This window comes from Chiroxiphia lanceolata, chromosome 7 (genome assembly GCF_009829145.1).
Source record: "Chiroxiphia lanceolata isolate bChiLan1 chromosome 7, bChiLan1.pri, whole genome shotgun sequence".
Classification (NCBI taxonomy): Eukaryota; Metazoa; Chordata; class Aves; order Passeriformes; family Pipridae; genus Chiroxiphia; species Chiroxiphia lanceolata.
The window spans coordinates 36,037,025-36,054,966 of NC_045643.1; the positions used below are offsets into that span (position 1 = coordinate 36,037,025).

Below are 17,942 nucleotides of genomic sequence, written 5' to 3' on the forward strand. Positions count from 1 at the left end.
CAAAAAACAAAGTCCCAGACACTTCAGTGTAGTGCACAGTATGCTAAATTATGGTATTACAGAAATTGCTGAGAGTTTGGCCACAAAGCATTTCATACTGCACCAGCATTCTGCCAGGGCTGGGTTCCAGCAAGCCCAGACAGTTCTTGCCTTTCACCTGAGCTTTTTTTTCCCCATTTCCTGTTTGTTAACACAAGCCAAAATCTGTATCAGAGAATTACAGCCCTTGTCCTGAATGTACCTCTCCATTTATTAAATCAGCACAACCGAAAAGTCGCCACGCACCAGGCAAAGACAACTGCAAATCTGCTCTTACCCTCCCCATACCACCTGAGTGCCACTATTATTCCTCATCCTTGGGGAAAGGACCCCATATGTGAGTTTCAGAAACCACCTCAGTAACTCCAAGCATCATTATCAATAGTAGGATGAACTGCAGCTGGGACGCACTGAGAAGGCACGGTAATACTCGCCCTAATCTCTGCATTCATCTCACTGGCCCTCGCTAGGAAGTTTAAGTACATTTACTGGGGATTCTTCAGCCCTTGAAAGGTAGGAAGACATCTATGAGGCTTGACGTACTAGCTAATTAACTTGGGTTTGGAAAAAAAAAAATCTTCTTATCTACTTAACTTGGAGACACTCTCTTTGTTTTTAAGCCTGCAGACTACCTTCTCTTTAAAATGCACGTTACGTACCACTCCGGAGTATGGAATGTATTATTTTTAACGAGGACCTATTTTAACTTGGACCTAAAACTACTAAGATTTGACAGAGGGTGGTTTGTTTTGTTTTTTTTTTTTAAGCTATTTGCAGAATCAGCTGAATGATGGTCTATAGCCTGTGTTTTGCAAGACAGGCTACAAAATCCTCATGTCCTTAAAAATCCACGAATGTATGAAGCACTTGAAAACGAAGCCCCAAATGCACCCCTCCTTCTCTCTCCCCCCCCCCCCCCCACCTTCAAATCTATAAGGAGTTTAAATAAATCTTTCAGGTTTTGTTTCTCAGTCTCTGGAAGTGGGGAATATTGAGGCTGGGAGAAAGTGATTGAATTCGTGCCTGCAGTGGTTGGGGCACGTGAGTGTTTCCTGCAGCTCCTCTGACAGGAACACAGACACGAGCAACTCCTGTAACATCCCTGCTCGGAATTAAACCACGCTAAAATTTCCTGAGAACCGCACAGAGCAATTTTAAATGCTCACCATATTCCTCACAGATAGAACAGTGGCATGATTGACCAAGCTTTTTTTTTCCCTTCTTCTTCTTTTTTAAAGTACACATATGATGATGCATCATAGTTATAAACAGATGGTATTTGGCCTCCTTCCTATTCTCAACATTTGGAATTCCTAAACTATGTGAATTAAACAATAATATTTTATAAACATACAAGGGATTTTGCTCACTGCTTTGTTAACATAGAAATTATACAATGCTGACATTTATTTAAATTTTAAAAAGTAAACAAGAGTGTGTATTGAATTAAAGCAAACTAAAATCAACAGAGAGAAATATGTTCTGCCGCACATTACCTACAACGGCACGGGCCTTTTTCGGGGAGACATAATGGGATGAAGCACAAATTGTAGCTTAGACAGTCTGATCCTTTGTGCTCGAAAGGCTCATTTAACACCTCGCTGTAAACAACGGATATTTATACCATAATTGGCCAGTTGACCATCAGTTGTTCATTTACTCCGTAACCTGCTATTATGGAGTTAAAAGAAGTTCCTTTCTGTTGGCTTTTCTAGGAGTGAAAGTGTGTTTGCAATTTTAGTACCAACTGGATTCAGTCTAACACTTGTACTTAGTATGAGAAACATTTTCATAATACCAAAATTTGGGGGAATAAGAGTACTCCTGCCAGGAAGGGAAGAAGAAAGTATTGGTTCTTAAAAGAAGAATTCTGTTTGCTTGGTTTCCTCTTTCCTTTCCATTTTAACCCGTTTTTAGGCTCCTCTCGAGCTGTGCAAAATTGAGAAGCACTTAGGTTTTAATCACTATTCCCAGGTCTGCAAAGAGGTTCTGTGATGAATAAATAATGAATCCGAGATTTTAATCAGTGTTATGATTTTTGAAAAGGCTAATTATCATTGTTTACAGACATGCCTTTCCGACGTATTTCCTTGTTTTGCCTTCAAAGCTCCAAGGGTTAAGCCCCTCGCACGCATCCCTCCCATCCCTCCCCAGCGCCGCGCTCCTTGCCCGGGATTTCTTGCGGGGTTTGGGGGTATTTTTTTGTTGTTGTTGTTCGTTTGGTGTCTTTTGGGTTTGAGTTTTTATTGGAGAAACCATAGGAGAGATGGAGCCGGGCACTCGGAGGCGCGCAGGACTGGGAGAAAGCTGCGCACCCGAGCAGCCGCTCCGCACCCGCGGAAAACCACTGCGGGGGTGGGGGAGGCTCTTTCTCTTTGCCACCCGTGTACAGAAATGCTACAAAAGCATCTTATTTGCAAAACAGTATTTTTATTATCGGTGATATCGATGACAAAAAGTGGCGGGCAGCGCGTCCGTCCCCTCCTTCCCGGGGACGCTGCGCTCCGCTCCGCCCGCAGCGCTGTGCTGGGATGCGCCGGGATGCGCCGGGATGCGAGGAGCGCTCCGCGGGGCCGCCCCGCAGCGATCGCCCCCGGCTCACGCCCATCGCATTATTATTCCTGTATTTTTACTATTTGTAATTTTTATCATTATAGCTGCCGCTGGCCCCGTTTAACCCGCTCTTGCCCACACCTCCATCCTCTCGGCCGTTCATCGGGATGGCAGAACCTTTTTCCCCGAGTGGGATAATCGCTGCCAGGGTCCCGATTCCTCCCCGGCGTGTCCCCTCCCGGCCTCCCCCGCAGCCGCCGCCGCTCCCGGGTCCCGCCGCCTCCTCCCGCTCCGCTCCCGCTGCTGCTTCCACGGAGAGCAGGGGGATAACTCCCGGCCCCTACAGCACTTGATTATCAGTTTTCAGCAACAGCTGTGTATCTCCGCTAAGAATCTAAAGAAATATCAGAAGATCAGGCAGCGATGCTATTTATTACCCTATAATTAAAGTTCTATCAGTGTTTCTATTATAAAGCCTGATTTGCAAGGGTTGGTAACTCAGAGGCAAAATTTTCCTGCAAGATGAAGCCTCGCTGAGAAGTATTTCAGTTAAATAAGGTTAGCCTGTTAGAAGGCAAAATCCTCAAGTACTTTCCTTAAGGTGCTCGTTTATATCCACAAATAAATTGCCAAGTCCCCCAAATCAAAGATACATATGAGGAAAACATTTTAATTTTTAAATTTTTTTTTTTTCCCAAAAAAATCAAGGATTCATGGAAAGGTTTTAATATAATTCTCTAGGAAATTATTCCCATGAAAACAATTTGTTTGAAAGAAAATGCCCTCTGGTCTTTTCCACACAAACTAGTCTTGGGCTAGTACATGAGAACCCAACTTAAAAGTGACTATGAGCAGAAAGGAGGTTGGTTAATTATTTTCAACTGTCCTTTCTGGAATAAAAACCAGAGAAAACAGCTTGAACAGGGAAAGGTGAATTTAATTTTCAAGGCCCTTTAACTTTTAATAATCTGAGGAACAAGATGGGAGGTACATTCTACCCTCCCAGTTATCCTGATATAAATTCATTCAAGATTTATATTGGTGTAATAGAGAAGCAGAATTTGCTCCGTGATTTCTAATGAACTGCTGGCTCGGTCTTTAAAAACGCAATTAGAAAAATCTAACCTCCTAATTCAGAACAGCTTTCAGCTGAGGCAGAGGTCTCGTTGCTGCAAACAGGGATGGAAGCCGGTCTGTGCCACGGCTCCTCGCCGTGCCTGCAGCACCAGAGTGGGGTAGGAGTGCTGGAAACGGTTTGCCACAGAATTCCCTAGTTGTTTCAGGATTTTCTCTTCCATTATCCAGGAAAAGGCAATTCTCATGTGGAATAAACCTGTGTTTCCTGTGATCTCAAATGCTAAGACAAAAGGATTGTAGGATTAGGTGCCTGGCCTGTCACTGATGCAGGAGGAGCTGTCTGGTCGGGGCACTGCCTGGCAAGGCTGGCATGAGTCAGGAAAACCCAGCTTTGACTCTGCACTGAAACTTGTATCAAAGCACTCAGCGTTGCTGTGTCAACACAGGTAAAACATAAATAAAAATGAAAGTAAGTCAAGGTCTAATTCTGCCGCTTTACTCAAAGGATTAGGTCTCTGCATTCACCACTTACTTGTGTGTAGGAACAATGGGACCAAGATCCCAGTTTGTCTCTCTGACCTTTGGAAGTGAAGGGTTTAAATGCAGCAGTGCAGGGCGACAGTCTCCTTTGCTCTGCTGAAACTGCCAGGCAAAACTCTGCAGGATATTTAAGTTTGCAGCAGGTTGCTGGAGGACAGTAGGGGAAGAATCACCTGTGACTACCTGGAAGCCCCACATCTCTCTCTTGAATGAGGACCTCAACACAGGCCAGCATGGCCCCCAACGCAAGGCCAACCTGCAGGTTCTAGGAGATGTGGTAAGGACATGGAATCATTGAATCACAGAATAGTTTGGGCTGGAAAGGACCTTAAAGCTCATCTTGTTTCCCCCCTGCCATGGGACACCTTCCACTAGACCAGGTCGCTCAAAGCCCCATCCAACCTGGCCTTGAACATGTCCAGGGATGGGGAATTTCCATCCCTGCTCAAGAGCAGCTGTGCATTTTTGCTAAGAATGTAAAGAAATACCAGAAGATAAGGCAGCATTGCTATTTATTACCCTGCAATTAGAGTCCTCACAGTGTTTCTATTATAAAACATTACTTGCAAAGGTTTGTAACATGGGGGGGAATTTTTCCACCAAGATGAAGCCTCGCTCACCAGACAGAGCTGGGCATGGTTGAAGTATCACTGATCAGCAAGGCAGACCACCAGCTCACCAAGGGGTTGGGCAAGACCTCTTTTGGCTGTGGAGCTGCTCAGGGCATGCCCTGAGGACAGCAGGAGTTTTACACTGGAAACCACACAGCTTTGATGTACTGAGTCTGCTCACCACAAGCCCAAGTGCAGCATTACAGCATCTCCTCTTTCCCTTTTATTGGTTTGGAGAATGACTCACTGTGATACTTGAGGCAATTTGCTTTAATTGTACCATGCCTCAGTTTCCCCAGCAGTAAAGACCAAAAATACTCCAATTTATTCTTGCTGCTGCAAGGTGTGATAACATTGGTGCACATTAATGACACACTCTGGTAGGAACTGCATGGCAAGTCCTGTTCCTTGGCTCTTCCAAGAATGACTACCAGACCTATGCACACCCTCTTGAGAAGACCATGTCTACTCAACCACACGCAACAACTACAGCCAAGCTGGGCTCTGGCTGAGCAGAAAGAAGGAGGAATCCACACATAAGAGATGATTACTGCAAAATTACAACTCTGAAGTGCTAGGAAAATGCCTGACACTTATCACTGTGTCTCCTTGGGTTTTTTTTGATTGCTTAATGGAGTAATTTTAAGGAAAGGTACCACATGCTCTCTCTTGCACATGAAAAAGGACATTTCAGCATCTTGATGGCTTCAGAAGGGACAAAGGCACGTGTTTGGAAGGGAACAAGCTTGCATCCTTAACCTGCCATGACAGGGAGAGGAGCTGCCTGATCCAAGGGAGACCATACCTGTCCACAAAGAGAAGTCTTACCAGGCTTCACATCTTATCCACAGTCCTCTTCTTCCTTCTTGCCAGAGCAGAGTTGAAAATCTTGGAATTGCCATAAGGTTTTATTATCGCTTGCAAACCAGATCCTACTTCATCAGATAAAGACACAATTGCATTCATTGACTCTGACACAAGGATATGCATGGTGATAAACATACAGATAGATGTACACACTTATACATGAATGAGATATGCTAATTAAAAATTGCAGTGGGCACTTTATTAAAAATTTATTGTACAATCTACATCTTCAAAACATTTTACATCAACAAATATAGCGGCTTGACTGCTGGAATCATAAGTGATTTATCTTTAAAAGACTGTATTTGCAACTGGATGCAAAGATTCTTGATGAACTGCCATTACATTTAAACTACTGGTTTTTATTGGAAGTATTTTGATTGTTATCTGTTTGTTCTCCATCCTTGAGAGAAATAAAACAAGTGTCTCGGCTTTCATTTTATCGGATAGATGGCACCATGTAGCATATTTCCCATGCTAGTTTGAATTACAGCTGTTTATCTTTCAGCTTTCTTTAAGATTAATTAAATGCAAATGTAACTCCACGAATCATGGGATTACCTGCCAGACCCCTTATTAATACCTTCACTTAAAAACCCCTGTGCCAGAGAGTCATTAATTTGCAATAAAAAAAAAAAAAAAAAAGAGAGAGAGAGAGAGAAGTGCTCAAGCAGCCCTTTGCCTCCCAACAACCCGGAGATGGCTGCCCAATTAGTCCGGCAGCGTTCGGATCCTCCTTTCAGGCCCTGTGGCCCTTTGAGGACACAATAAGGCTCCAATGATAACCTGGCAACCTAGGTAGAAACTCAGCCAAGTGTGAGCGTTTGAAGCTGCAGCTTGGCTGCCATCGTGTCGGCAAAAAGAAAGAATTCAGGCACCATGTCATCCAGTACAAAGGATAAAAACAGATTCAACCGGAAATTCAATGTGGCACCACATATGGGATACATGAGTGCGGTTACACAACAGGCCACATATTTTTTTTGAACAGTCTCCTGCATGTGATGCCGAGGACATGTGTAACCATCATAACGTCTCTAAGAATCTGTATTTAATTTGAGCTGGGGTGGTGGCAGGGATTGGAGATCTGAAGCCGCCACAGGTTTGTGGCAGATGGCTCTGTGTCAGCTATGACAAGCAGCCAGGCTCGGCTTCCTCTGCAGATTTTCTTTTCTCTCTGATCAGGTAAATATGGGCACACTCTGGAAACTTCCACAATTCTGCCTGAGGCTGCAAGTTTGTGACTTAGCCCCATCTGTCACAAATCTTCCCTCGGTTCTGCTGCGAGCAGAGACCTGAATTTACTGCCGAGCGCTGCCCAAGAAAACCCGGCCGTCTCACCCTGCGAGGAAGCACAAGAGAGAAGCACACGGAGCCGTGTTAGAAGCTGGGACACAAAGGGGACGTCTCTCACACAGGAAGGGTTTCTGGAGGGGTGAATTCAGTGGTGTTTTTTTTTAAATACAGGTAAGCTGGTCATCAAGCCCAGGTTATTTGCTCCTGGATGAGCACCATCAAATATCCCTCTGCTTTACTGGTTGGTCTCAGTAGACACACCACAGATGGAACACCCATGGGGACCAACCTGCCCCTCTCACCCTCAGACATGGCAGAACCATGAGCCAGCAGGAGCAAGGGCCTAGTTCTCCTGCTTGGACATCATCAGTCTGGGCTTTATTTGAGAGTAAACTCCTTATTCTGGGGAGTGATAAATATGCGAAGGTCTGGACACTCATTTTTTCAACAAACAATCATTCCATCAACAGCTACCAAATATGTAGAGATAAAGAGAAGCAAAGTTTTCACATAAAGCAAGATCTCCCCATAAAGAACAGGCAGCATAATGTCACTAGCAATACAATATCTTTCATGAAATAATCAGCTTACTTGTTTCTGGTGTCCTAAGATCAGAACTGAAACACTTAATATCTACTCTGCCATCATTAGACCCAGAATTAACCTTTAGATTTTAATAATGAGTGTTCATCCATTCAGACCGGCTGGTTCGGGACAGCTGGAGTTCAAGCAGACAGTACTGATTTGGCATACATTTTATGAACTTCTTAAAAAATCATCTTAAAAAAAAAATATTTAGAGCCTATTATTCAACACAAAACCTGAAATTTTGCAGGCAAGGCAGCAAAGTGATTTACAGAGCCAGTTTGTATTAGATCAGATTTACTCTGTGATCCAGCTCCTTCCCTCTGCAAGTGAGTAAGGGGGAAGGAACAAGGTGTAAAACAGTTTTTAGCAATTAATTTTGGAGCTCAGTTTTCAAACTCCAAGCACCTTTGGAAACCACCATCAAAAGACACCATTGCTTTTATACGAATTGGGTGCACTGTAAGGCCTGAGGCAGAGCTATATAATATTCTTCAGCAGAGTAACAGTATTTCCCTGACCAAACTGTTTCTTAATTGGCCTTTTAAAACTCATTTCAATCTTGATGTCTTTAAACAAAAAAAACCTTCAAATTCTGGATGTGAATCTACGCAGGACACACTGGTGGGTACCTTGCATAGGATGGTTCAGAACACCAACCAACTACAACAGCAGGAAAACAGTTTCAGGCTTCCTTTCTCAAGGTACTTTTGAATAAAGTTTACTGAAAAAAAAAAGAGTTTTCATGCTTTTTGCAACTTTTCTTCCAAAGTCAATTCTATTTCCTCTGACCCATTTCTCCATCTACTGTTTTGCAGTGGCTGTGGCTCATCTGACAGTTTTCATTTACTTTCTAAAACTACCTTAGAAGCTATCTAACACTGTCAGAATAAAAAGTTCCGAGTCTTGGTGTTTCTGCTGCACCCATAACTGCTTTCCTAATGAATGCTTTAATCCTGCTCCACAAGTGCAGCCAACTGCTGTGAGCTACGGACCAAGACTTGGGGACAAGGGTTAGCGGTGATCATGGCAGTGTTGGCTTAATGGTTGGATTCAATGATCTTAAGGGTCTTTCCCAAGCTAAATGTTTGCATGATTCTATGATTTTCAAAGAGCTGAAGTCTCCTGGATATGTATTTCTGAGAGTGAAGAGCAAGGCAAGTACAGGCCACCTATGCATAGATACATCTACACGTATATTATGTCTTTACATCTATGGCTAGACCCCAAATTGAGCTATCAGGCAACTTCAACAGCCTTCCTGCCAGCTCATTTCTTCCACAGTGAGGATTCACATTAGCCAGCAGATCTCACAGCTGCTTCCAGACCCACACACTGCTTGAAGCCCTAAGGTTGACCCAAAATGCTTAAAAACTGTGTCCCACAGTCCAGCAGACCTTCCCACCTGAGCAAACCTCCTAAGCTAGAGGTGGATTTCACCTAGATCAGCCAAACATATGGGAAAGAAGAGTGTCAAGACTTCAGTCTAACTCTGAGCAACTTAATCCAGCTCTGAAGTCAGATCCTGTTTCGAAGCTGGCCCTGCTTGGATCAGAGGCTGGCCAGGTGACCTCCAGAGGCACCTTCCTTAACTACACTGTGATTCCGTGTTCTAAACAAGCAACTGAAGTTTTCTTTCACCTAAGAAATCCTTATGTTATATACACTTTACTTAGGATCCCATGCCTAAGCACTGAAACAGAGATGGGAGAGCACAGACACAGCACGCTGCACTCCAGAGTTCCCAGGCTGCTACAAGCTTCCCACACAGCAGATCTAAGCCACCTCTGAAACCATTTTAAATTAAATTCAGTGGAAACTGAGAATCTCAGGAGGAAAATACAAGCTTCTCACTTGTGTTTCTAACCTCTTTCCGACCTGCACCTAATGCCAACCAGGTAAAAGCACAAATTCAACACAATCCCTTCTTTTTTTCCTCTGCAAACATGTTCTGCTGCTGAACAGAAAGCCAGCAGGATGGATGGAAATGCTTGTACTATTTGCATACCCTATAAAGCTCTGAATTAACTTTATCAACCCAGGACAAAAGATCTGGAGAACACTGTAAGCAAACATCTGCTCAATATACATTCACCATTAAAAAGTAAACAGTAGGATTTGCTCCATAAGGAACAGGTTGAAAATTATCAGAGCACTACACATCACATAAACCAATGGCACGGCCTAGAATACTCTATAAAGCAATGATCACACCAGCACAGAAACAGCTCTCAAACATCAAAACGGCTTGAATGATGAGAGATCAGAATATAAACATGGAATAACATTCACAAAGAGAGACTTAAAAGACTGGGATACTGAAAATGTTTGACAAATGCTTACAAAATAATGCATGATATACAAAAGACGGACGAGGAGCTCCTGCTTCCAGCAGACCAGGTTCAGAACGAGAGTCAATGCAGCTAAAGGTGGGGAAAACCTGAGCCAACTGAGGGAAATGCTTTTAACAACATCCGTAAATATATCATAGAATCATGGAATGGTTTGGGTTAGAAGGGACCTTAAAGATCATCTTGCTCCAACCCCCTGCCATGCACAGGGACACCTTCCACTAGACCACGCTGCTTATGGAAAAATTAATTTCTCACGGAGTGTTGCCGGGGATTGAGTAAGGATAAAGGCAGAGGTTTTGCATGGACTGTACAAGAACTATGAACAGCTACTGCTCCCTGCAACAGGGTTGAGTGGTTGATGGGACATCTGGTGTGAGGCTCCCCTGCATCCTCACGTGTCCAGCGCCTGTATCCTTAGACTGAGAATGTGTCCTGTTGCCTAAGCATGAAAGCTGGACCAGGAGCAGTTTTCCCTTCTACGTGTTTCCCTGAAATACCCAAGATACTGCTTTATCTCAAATCAGAGAAAAAAGAAAAGGAAAAAAAAGAAAAAAGAAAGTTTTGTTAGAACTGCCCTATACAGCCAAATCCTGAGACTGGAAACAATTCAGATGTCTACGGTCTAACTGGGATCTTAATTTGATTTTACAGCAGTTTAATCCCTTTGAATTCAGCAGACTTCCTTCTACAGTGGTGTAAGAAAGAAAAAAAATCACACCATGTGTCTTTTCCTAGGCAGGTGAGCTTCTGTAGTGTGATGGAAATGAGAAGATGAATGTCAGAAAGTGGGCCAAATTCTTTTCTCTGTTAAACAAGCATGAGTGAGAGTAGGATTTTCTGTAGGAACTGAAGCTGACAGCATGTCAACCAGCACTCATTCAGCTGGGAGGGCTGGGAGAGATTATTTAAAGTTGTCAGCTCCTTCCATGCCTGGCTTTTGGCAACTCTTCTTGTCCCTCTCCACTGTATACTCTTTATACATGCTGTTTTAAATTAAGAAACTCAAGTGAGGGAACTGAAAGGTAAACTTAAAGAAAATAATGCAGAAACAAATGCTTTGACCCGTTTTATTTTATTTTTTTAACTTTAAATCTGCTATATAGGGTGCTTGCAAGCACTGACAGGTTCTGTGGTGTACTCAGACTGATGCCCTGTTGTTACTTGCTTCACTCCAGTGCTTACTTTGGCAGCTAAAAACACCCAGAACTAGAGTTTGGTTCCATAAAACTGGAACAGAACAAATAATTGATAACAAATGAGATTTGCTTCCCTCTCATCTCAATCTTCTGCTAATGACGGGTAGAAGGCAAGGTTGAATTGCAGATGAGCCAGCCCTTGGTGCTGTGAGAATGCCCAGGGTGAGCAATACATCATTTGGAAAGGTTTTCATAGGTGCTTACATTATGGACATTTCTAAAAGTCTGCCAGCATGAATCTGCCCTGTGCAGTGAAGCTATTACAGTTTAATGCCTTGGTCTGTGCATTTTCACAGGGACACTCCCTGTGTCCCGTCCTAAGCCGACTGCCCCGCTGCCATTTATCTCCTTTCTGTCCCTAATTTTGTCGGCACAAGCACTGAGGACAACTGGAAGAATAAACTGCCTGTTTAATTAGTCCACTGTCTAATTACTGTAGATATCCTTAGTAATAAAATCCCAACAATATGTAAAAGGATAAGCCAAAGTTCTTCTGATGGCAATTACTTCCTGACCTATGGAACCGAATCTCCAACCAGCAAAAGCACTATTCGTTTTTAAAGCATTTTTACTTTCAAAATTTCACAGATACTTTATAAACTTGAGGCAGAGAGTGTGGCAGGAAGGTTTCTGAAAGAAAAGGAGCTGGTAAGTACGGACTCCTGTGCTGGGGTCCCTTTTCTATTCCACTGTAACAGAGATAATATTATAGTGATCTGACAAAGAGGTGATAATACAGTGCAAGTGCTGTTTACCCTTACTGATTTCACTCTTTTCAGCTTCCTAAAAAAGCAGCATCATTCCACATATAATGACATTAACAACACAGTTCTAAGTCAGCATTTTCTAGGAGGTTTTACGGATGGTTCCACTGTGAAAGAGGACTTGGCGTACGTGGGTGTAGGTACAAAAAGACAACTCTAACAGCATTCTCCGAGCTGATCCAAAGCCTATTAAAGACAACAGGGATCTTTCTTGTGGTGCTCACAGGTGCTGGATTAGGCTCTGCTTTACTCATTTTAAAACGATCCCCCACTCAGCTCAGTTGCTACCTGTTGCAGACATTCAGTTCTAACTCTCAAAAGATCTGAACGGGGCTGCACAAGCCCTTGTACGAGGGGGGTAGGAAAAACACCTTCAGCTTCTGCCTGCAAATCAGTTCAAGGAATTCTTAAAAAAAAGAAAAGAATCCTTCAAGAAAATCAGCATTTTACCTATGGGGCTTGCACACACGTTTTCAACCCGTTCTATTTTATATCAGTATTTTGTCCACCGTTATTCCCGTTTTTTGCACGCCTTTGCTCTGTTTAGGATCTGGGGATCCAGACGTAGGGTGAAGATCCACGTGAACACAACTATTAGCTGAGCTTGAAGCATTGGGAAATGTCAAGGTAAACATTTAAGGACTGTTTTCCCTTTGAAGCCCCCATGTATAACTCTACGATACTATTGACTCAAGAAGTAATGCTGAACACTGGAAGTGTTCAGTCAGCATTTTAAACTATTATGAGCTACCTTCTGAACCATTGCCAAGTTAATAGACAATGAAAGATAATGAGCTTGAAATTGGGTGTTAAATTGCATTTTTGGTTCTCTCCTTTTTTCTTGAGGTTTAACTGTTTCCTGCAGAAACAACATCATCTTTGATGTGTCATTATGTAAATGTCTATTTTTAGGTCACAGAAAAAGTCAAGGCGTGGGCTGAACCCTCACTGCTCCTGTGAGAAGTCGAGAGGCAGATGAGACACAGCAGGACCCAACACTTTCTGGTCCCCAGAGGGAGGGAGGTGGAGGGGTGAGGTTGGGTCTGCTGGCAGCATGAGACTCCAAATTAAGGAGGAGATTACTCGCCCTGCTCATTAACAATGTGCCTGGACAGCAACAGCCAGGGAACGCTCAAGGAACCACGTTTGCATGGCATGGGTTAACACAGGAAGTGTTTCCATGCACCCCTTTAAGGACTTTGAGCTAAATTCAGGTTTTTTTACAACTGAAAAAACCTCTGTCATGCAGGGGTGATGTGTATCCAACCTACCCGTGGCAGAGCCAGGACAGTAGAAGCCATAAACTGCTGTGAATGTACATATCAGCGTGCAGAAAATAGCAGTTATTCTCCTAAAAGGAGCATTGTGTAATGACAGCTCTTCACTGAAATAATATATTTAGTGCTTCATCTACAATCAAATTTGAAAAAAAAGAAAAGTGTGACTCTCAGCAGCATAAATACACCACTTAAACCCATGAAAGTCAGTCTAGCATTGAACACTCAAGCAAAACCTGAAGGGAGGGTCAGTCACTGAAACTGGACTTTCTCTACAGAAATAACTGAAGAGCACATGACAAATACCAGTAAATTATACTCCTGATAAACTTTTATGCTCAACACACCTTACAAAAAAATAAAATAATCATAATTATGAAAATCATTCGAATCACTCCAAAAGTCAAAGAAATCTTACCTGATACCTGTCACCTGCATTTTTTTGAAGATTAAATTACGATACAAAGGTAGACTTACCCTCATTAGTATAATTGTAGGATCTTTCTTTTATTTTCCTTTTAAACTAATGAGTTGCATTAATCCAGGTTCATTTTTATAAGCCTCTTGGGTCCAAATGTAAAGGACAGTCATTTTAGAAAACAATAAATTAAAAAAAGCATGTAGCATGCATTAAGTGCACGTATTTCATAAGACCTAGGTTAATACAACTGGCATCTAGTTTAATTAATCCTTGTTAGTGTAACGACTAATATCCCTCCCTAGCATGTTTCCTTTAAACATTAGTATGTTAATTAAATGTTGTTTTTTTAAGGGCTTTTTTTTTTTCCTTTGTACTTCAATATGGCATTATATCATCTAAAACTATTCCAAACAACTACCTTATAGAGATGTTTCCTTACAATATCTGGTCTCTTGCAGAAATTCTGAAGCCTTTTAAAAAGCTGTTCAGGTGTAGAATACAGATATTCAGCTGCAGGAAAAACAGATACATTTTTAATGAAACAAAAACCTCAAAGCACACACTCGATATTAGTCACTTTACTAATTAAAAATGCATATTGCTCTGTGCCGCCTCGTGTTTTACATTATTTAAGCATGATTTTATAAGGTTACCTCAGCTCACAAGGATGTTTAATGCTAAATAAGACTGTGTAGTTGTGCTGTTTAGACATCTCCTTTGGGTGATTAAAATACATTATTCTAATGTAACACAATGCATATGTGATACATTTAGTGATGAGATTTTTCAAAGAACTGGTACTACATTAGTGTGTATCCTGTACTGCAGTTGCATACTATTAACTATTAAATTGTTTAAATAATTTGGTGTGATTTTCAGGCCTCGTTTTTTTTTTTTTTCCCTTCTGTGTATCAAAAAAAAAAATCTGCAAACCATTGCAGCATCACTGACCTTTTAACAAAAATCTATCATTACGGGTTGTGTATGCTAACAATGAAGAATGCTATTTCAAAACTTGCTTTTGTGTTATCTTAAAAGAACAGATGGCAAATATAAACTTCGTCTAATGTATTAAAACACATAAAATTTTCCTTAACACTAACATGTTGGCTTGCCAAATAAACAATTGCTTTCGCTCAAGTTTATCCTGAAACTTCGGATTTTAGCAGGAATCACGTTATTACGCTTCAGCAAAAGGAATATTGAACAGAGCAGCTACCTGGGAATATCTCTGGGTACACCAAGGCTTTGGGACACAGCGGGTAGCAGCCACAATGCACAGCTTCGATCCTGAGGATTAAAAACCATAAATACACAAAAATAGACGTTAGTCAGCCAAAAACTTATTTCGGTGCAAGAGCCTTGAGGTTGCCTACATGCAGCAAGAGGGAAACTTTTTTTTTTTTTCCTTCAGCAGCACAATCCCTCTAAATGCCAAAGTTGCTCTTTTTAAAGAAAATTTTATTGATCATATGAATTACATAGAACAGAACAGCGAGCATATGTTTTGTTCGCTGAATAAATCAAAGCGCAGCTCTGCATTTTTTTGTTTTTTAAATACTGTTTAACACATTTTATAATCAGCAGACAGACACATGTAACAACATGGTGAAGTATGGACGGCTTTGCTTAATAATGCTGCCGGAAAACAAGGGCACGTTGGCTACGCCAGGGTGCCCACACAGACGCACACATCACCCTCACCTGGCACGGCAGAGGCTCTCCTTAGACTTCCAGACTCCAAAGGTTACAGCTAAATATAGCCCAGGAACAACTTGCAGCGTGCTCCAGGCTGGGATATTTGAGCTTATTCACATGCTTTGGATAATTTCCTTTATTTTTTCAGGGCATAAACTGTTGTATTCTTTAATAACCACCGATGAAATCCCTTTGCCAAAGCGCGCGCGGAGCTTTGTACTCGCGCTTTCTTTTTTTTTCAAGGAACAATTTACATATCTCCTGTAACATCAAACCCAAATATTTCAGAATTGCACCCACCATAGCGCAAAGTTTTCCAGTAGCGGATCTAAAGCGAAGTTGTCCCTCTTGGTGTTCACATTTTAATAACTGAACGGGTTAAGGCAGCCAGGTTTCAGTTTATTTTTTTTGCATAATGACCATTGATCTGACATAACGCCGCTCCAAAGATACAACTGTAATTTCTGTTGGCCAGAAATTACACACTGAAATTCAAAACACTTCTTAAAATATGTTTATTTTATGAGAGGCTTTGAATTTCCTCCAACATGTTGACCATACGAGGACTTTATTTTTAACTTCAGTTTCCCTCACCCACCCAGAATAAAAAATCTGAAATCTTGTCAACGTTCACCTTTTCTATTTTCAGTGACAATCCAAAAGGGTTTTGCTACCTTCATGTGCATATTGGCTTTGGTATTTTATCACAGGTGCCCTGAAAGAACTGTATTTCCTTTAGATCTACTCAATTTTAAACAGGAAAAAAAGAAAATAAAGAATAACATACTCAGCTTTCATGCTAGAAAACTATGCATATCCACAAACCCCAAAGACACACGTTTCTCTGCAAATGCTTTTGCTAAGCAATGATTGCTGGGTTTTTTTTTCATAAACTTTTAAAATTTGTAATTTATGTTGTTTTGTTTTTTTTTTTAAATAACATATGCACTTCAGATTGCATTTTAAACATTAACAACAATTTCAAAGTGTACATCGTCTAGCACTATATTTTTTACCAAAGGGAAATGTTTCTGATGTGTGATTTAATTGATGATTTCAGTTCTTAAATATTGTGTCATATGTCAAAGCAAATAGATTTTTAAAGTTTTCTTTAATCTAGGAGGAAAAAAAAAAAGAGTGAAACTGTGGACATTTCAGTAATAGCTCAGATCACTAAGTTATGTTAAAATATTTGCTTTTTAATCATATCGTCTGCATGGGAAAAAAAAAAAGGAACAGCTCCCTAAAACAAAACTGCAGGCCAAGATGGGATCTGAGTCATCATTTGAGTATGAAATTCCCCCTTATGAGAAACCTCTACCAGGATCATGAATTAGTAAAATCAGAATTTAATGCCTCCGTACTTTGCTGGATGAAAGTTAAAAATCTGGAATTGTTTCATTTGCAAATGATCTTATTTGCATACTCATTTCCTACCTTGCTGCAGCAAAGTTTATGTGGATTTTCTGACCAGTACTTATTACATGTAGTAAGTCTTACTACAAACTGTACACCTTCCAGCTGCCAAGACCTATAGACCAGACCAAACTGGGCAGAGCACACACGGGCTCAGGTTTTGGTCTGGGGATGGACAGGGAATCTTTTAATTTCCACGCATTTCTGTGCTTTCCCGGAAAAGTATCATATCATAACAATAATACAATTATTCTTCATTTCAATCCTTAAGCACAACTAGTTAAATAATAAATAGAGTTCCGATTGATCTATTGTTAAAATGGCTAGTAAATGGCCTTTTTATTCCAATTAACAAATCATCTGCTAAATCTATGAATCTTAATATTCAGGTCTATTCACTTCAATTCATACAATTTATCTGCAAATAGTTGTTGGGCTTTTGATTCTAAATATAATTAGCTGATAATTTTGCTTGGCTGAATTACTTTTCTGGAGGGCCTGCTAAGGCTCTCAGTCGCATTATCTAGCAATAATGAATCTGATAGGTGAAATTTTTTACTGTAATGAGGATGAGACACAGTTGTGACACCTGAGTCTAGTAATAACAGAAGACTGCTAATTATCGACAGCACTTTTTTGTGTGATGCACAGAGAAAAAAAAAATCCCTCATTATTAAAAAATAAAAAGTTACAATTATAAGTGACACCGGAGGAGAGTAAATAAAATGGAGTGATTAAAACATTGCTGCTTTAAGGGTGTTTTTAATTAAGTGGAAATGCTAATGTTGTCATACTTAGCAGATGGGATTAAAATTAGTTATTGTAAGTAACTCATATTTTATGTTATGGTTTCCACAGCATGTCTACAAGATCTAAGAAAGTGATACATTCCATAAGACATTTAAAAAATGAAATTCTCATAGTCTTTACAGCTCATAATAATGAACATCATGAATAAACTATTGAAAAAAAAATCCTGCCAAGGCTTTTACCATCGTGACTTAACTCGCATGGAATGTAACCATAATGTACTGGGTTGCTGGAATCACACTGCTGGTCTGCCTTTGTCTTTTGCTGATTGCTGCATTTCTGATTTCCTTCACTCTCAACAATAACAGAAGTTTGGTGCTTGGGCAGGCATCCAACATCAAGTGTGGTGTCAAGAAGGTACAGCTTTGGTGCAAGGGAAGATGATGACCACCCACCAAGGTGATGTTCTAAACGAAAGCACAGGATGCATCATGTAAC

The 17,942-nt window shown here is 41.1% G+C and overlaps 1 protein-coding gene across 13 annotated transcripts in view; it reads right to left on the reverse strand.

The window, feature by feature from the left end:
- Nucleotides 1-5,858: 5,858 nt before the first annotated feature.
- The window catches only part of GTDC1 (glycosyltransferase like domain containing 1), a 179,272-nt gene continuing 167,188 nt past the window's right edge, over nt 5,859-17,942 (reverse strand). For 11 of the 13 annotated variants that reach the window (XM_032693233.1, XM_032693229.1, XM_032693222.1 and 8 more), the window contains 3 exons: nt 14,800-14,870; nt 13,999-14,090; nt 5,859-7,029 (listed from right to left, as the gene is read on the reverse strand). In XM_032693233.1, the coding sequence (XP_032549124.1) occupies nt 6,946-7,029; nt 13,999-14,090; nt 14,800-14,870 (247 nt within the window). In that variant the 3' untranslated portion in view covers nt 5,859-6,945. Of the gene's footprint in view, nt 7,030-13,998; nt 14,091-14,799; nt 14,871-15,024; nt 17,912-17,942 lie in introns of those variants that run through there. The other 2 variants (XM_032693230.1, XM_032693231.1) reach the window with 2 other exon arrangements.